Source organism: Scylla paramamosain, chromosome 23 (assembly GCF_035594125.1).
Source record: "Scylla paramamosain isolate STU-SP2022 chromosome 23, ASM3559412v1, whole genome shotgun sequence".
NCBI classification, from domain to species: Eukaryota; Metazoa; Arthropoda; class Malacostraca; order Decapoda; family Portunidae; genus Scylla; species Scylla paramamosain.
In genome coordinates, this window is record NC_087173.1 from 10,585,486 (window position 1) to 10,587,985 (window position 2,500).

Genomic DNA, 2,500 nt, shown 5'->3' on the forward strand with positions numbered 1-2,500 from the left:
GTGTTTTCCTTAACTTATCCTTCTTTTCCTATTTTCTTTATTTCCGCATTTTTCATCCATTTCTTTTCCTTCTTTTTCTTTACTTTCCTCACAGTTACAACTCTCACTCATACTTTTTTTCCCTCTCCTCTTTACTTTTCACAATCACGGCCCCCCTTTCTTTTTTATTTCCTCCTCCTCCTCCTTCTTGTTCTTGTTCTTCTTTTTTCCCTTTACTTTCTACACATTCACAACATTTAATCCTCTTCCATTCGACTCTTTTCTTTACCTTTCACTTTTTTACTTTTATGTTCCTCTTCTTATTATTATTTTCCACACATTCATATCTCTCCATCCACTCTTATCTCCCTCTCCTCCTTCTACCGTTTATTTTCCACACATTCACAACTCTCTTCTCTTCGTCTCCCTCTCTCTCCTTTCTTTTCCACACACTCACAACCATATCTCTCCCTTTTTCTACTCCCCTTCCTTCCTTTTGTTGTTTTTCCATACATACATAATCGTATCCTTTATTATTTCCCTCTCCTACCCTTTATCTTCCACCCAATCACAATTCCTAGTCCCCCCTTTTTTTTTTTTTTATTTCTCTCTCTCCTCCTTCTCACCCTTCACGTACCTGCCACCATGGTGAGAGAGATAAGCAGGATGAAGAAAGGGATGACGAGAAAAATGGCCCTGTAAAGAAGAGATGAGTGCCTAAGTTAGAATACGTACTGGTGTGTGTGTGTGTGTGTGTGTGTGTGTGTGTGTGTGTGTGTGTGTGTGTGTGTGTGTGTGTGTGTGTGTGTGTGTGTGTGTGTGTGTGTGTGTGTGTGTGTCCAAGTGGATTTTTCCTTTTACGTCTTGTTTTTGTTAGGAGTGCGGCTTCTTTTGTCTTATTTATGTTTTTTTATCTATTTTATTTTATTATTTATTATTATTATTATTATTTTTTTTTTTTTTTTTGACGGTGAGAGAGACAGAAAGAAAAATAATAATAAGCTGGATTTGTTATTTGATGTTCTTGGTGTTGCTGTTGGAGTGTGAATTTCTCTCTCTCTCTCTCTCTCTCTCTCTCTCTCTCTCTCTCTCTCTCTCTCTCTCTCTCTCTCTCTCTCTATCTATCTGCACGTGCATAAAACTTAATAGTACCGTTGCATCTGTACAGTTTTCCCCTCGACTCTCTCTCTCTCTCTCTCTCTCTCTCTCTCTCTCTCTCTCTCTCTCTCTCTCTCTCTCTCTCTCTCTCTCTCTCTCTCTCTCCGTGCATGAAACTTTGTACCGTTATGTATGTGCAATCTCTCTCTCTCTCTCTCTCTCTCTCTCTCTCTCTCTCTCTCTCTCTCTCTCTCTCTCTCTCTCTCTCTCTCTCTCTCTCTCTCTCTCTCTCCTCTCTTACATGTAGGAGTGCTTGAGGTTCTTCATGCTAGCGTATCTCTGCACGGTGGTCTGGGTACAGGCATACTGGGATAGCTTGCCCACGATGGCTCCGACGATGATGTTAGGGACGGTGTGGCGCTGGTAGGGAATGTAGCCGTACCTGGAGGGAGAGAGGAAACCAGGTGAAGCAAGGTGAGGGCAGGTGTGAAGTAAAGGGGTGTTTGTATAGTAAGGCGGTATTTGAAGGAAGGGATAGACGGAGATGGGATGAAAAGGAAGAGACACTCAATTTTCTCAGGTTAGGTAATGTAAGGATGGTATAAAGCCAAGCGGTGTTTGAAAGTAAGGGTTTGGTAAGGGTGTGTTTGAAGGCAGGGATGGAAGGAAACAGATGCTCAGCTGAGGCAAGGTGAGAGCAGGTAAGGATGATGTAACGTCAAGGGACGTTTCTGGTATGGTGGTATCTGAAGGTTAAAAAAAGGTCTTGTAAGGACTGTCTGAAAGAAGGAAGTGGATCCAGGAGAGGCTGTTTGAGGGAAGGAAGAAAGAAATGAAATAAAGGAAAGAGAGAAAGTCTGGGAGGGGCTGCTTGAAGAAAACTCTGTTAAAGGTTGTATGAAGGAAGAAAAGAAGGAAGGAAGGACGTGAGGATAATAAGTGAAAACAGGTGGGTATGTTTCAGACGGACTGCTACGTGTAAGCCTGATGGCCTCTTGCAGCTTCCCTTATTTTCTTATTTTGGTTGACGCTGTCTGAATAAATGAAGAAATGAAAGAAGGAAGAAAGGAAGGAAGGAAGGACCACCCAATTATACAAAAAGAAAAAAAAAATCAAGAGCACCCAGTTGAGGAAAAGCAAGCGAAAGGTAACAGAGATGCAGAATAGAGAAAGAGAAAAATAAATAAATAAAAAAAAAACAAGGCAAAGAAAGAGCAAAGAGAAAACAGTGAAGTTAAGTCTGGGAAAAGCTGTTTGATGAGCGAGAGACTGAAGGAGTGAGAGAGAGAGAGAGAGAGAGAGAGAGGGAGAGGGAGAGGGGGAGGGAGACAGAAGTGAGACAGGTAAGGTCACACAGAGGGTAAGTATGCAAGGAGATCAGGTGAGATGAAGATCGAGCCAGGTGGGAGGCTGCATAGAGATA

General features: G+C 42.1%; 1 protein-coding gene across 1 annotated transcript in view; it reads right to left on the reverse strand.

The window, feature by feature from the left end:
- The window catches only part of LOC135112154 (sodium-coupled monocarboxylate transporter 2-like), a 31,805-nt gene that overhangs the window by 16,051 nt on the left and 13,254 nt on the right, over window positions 1-2,500 (reverse strand). The window contains exons 6-7 of the mRNA XM_064026228.1: window positions 1,379-1,519; window positions 617-675 (exon numbers count right to left, since the gene is read on the reverse strand). Coding sequence (XP_063882298.1) covers window positions 617-675; window positions 1,379-1,519 — 200 coding nt within the window. The remainder of the gene's footprint in view (window positions 1-616; window positions 676-1,378; window positions 1,520-2,500) is intronic.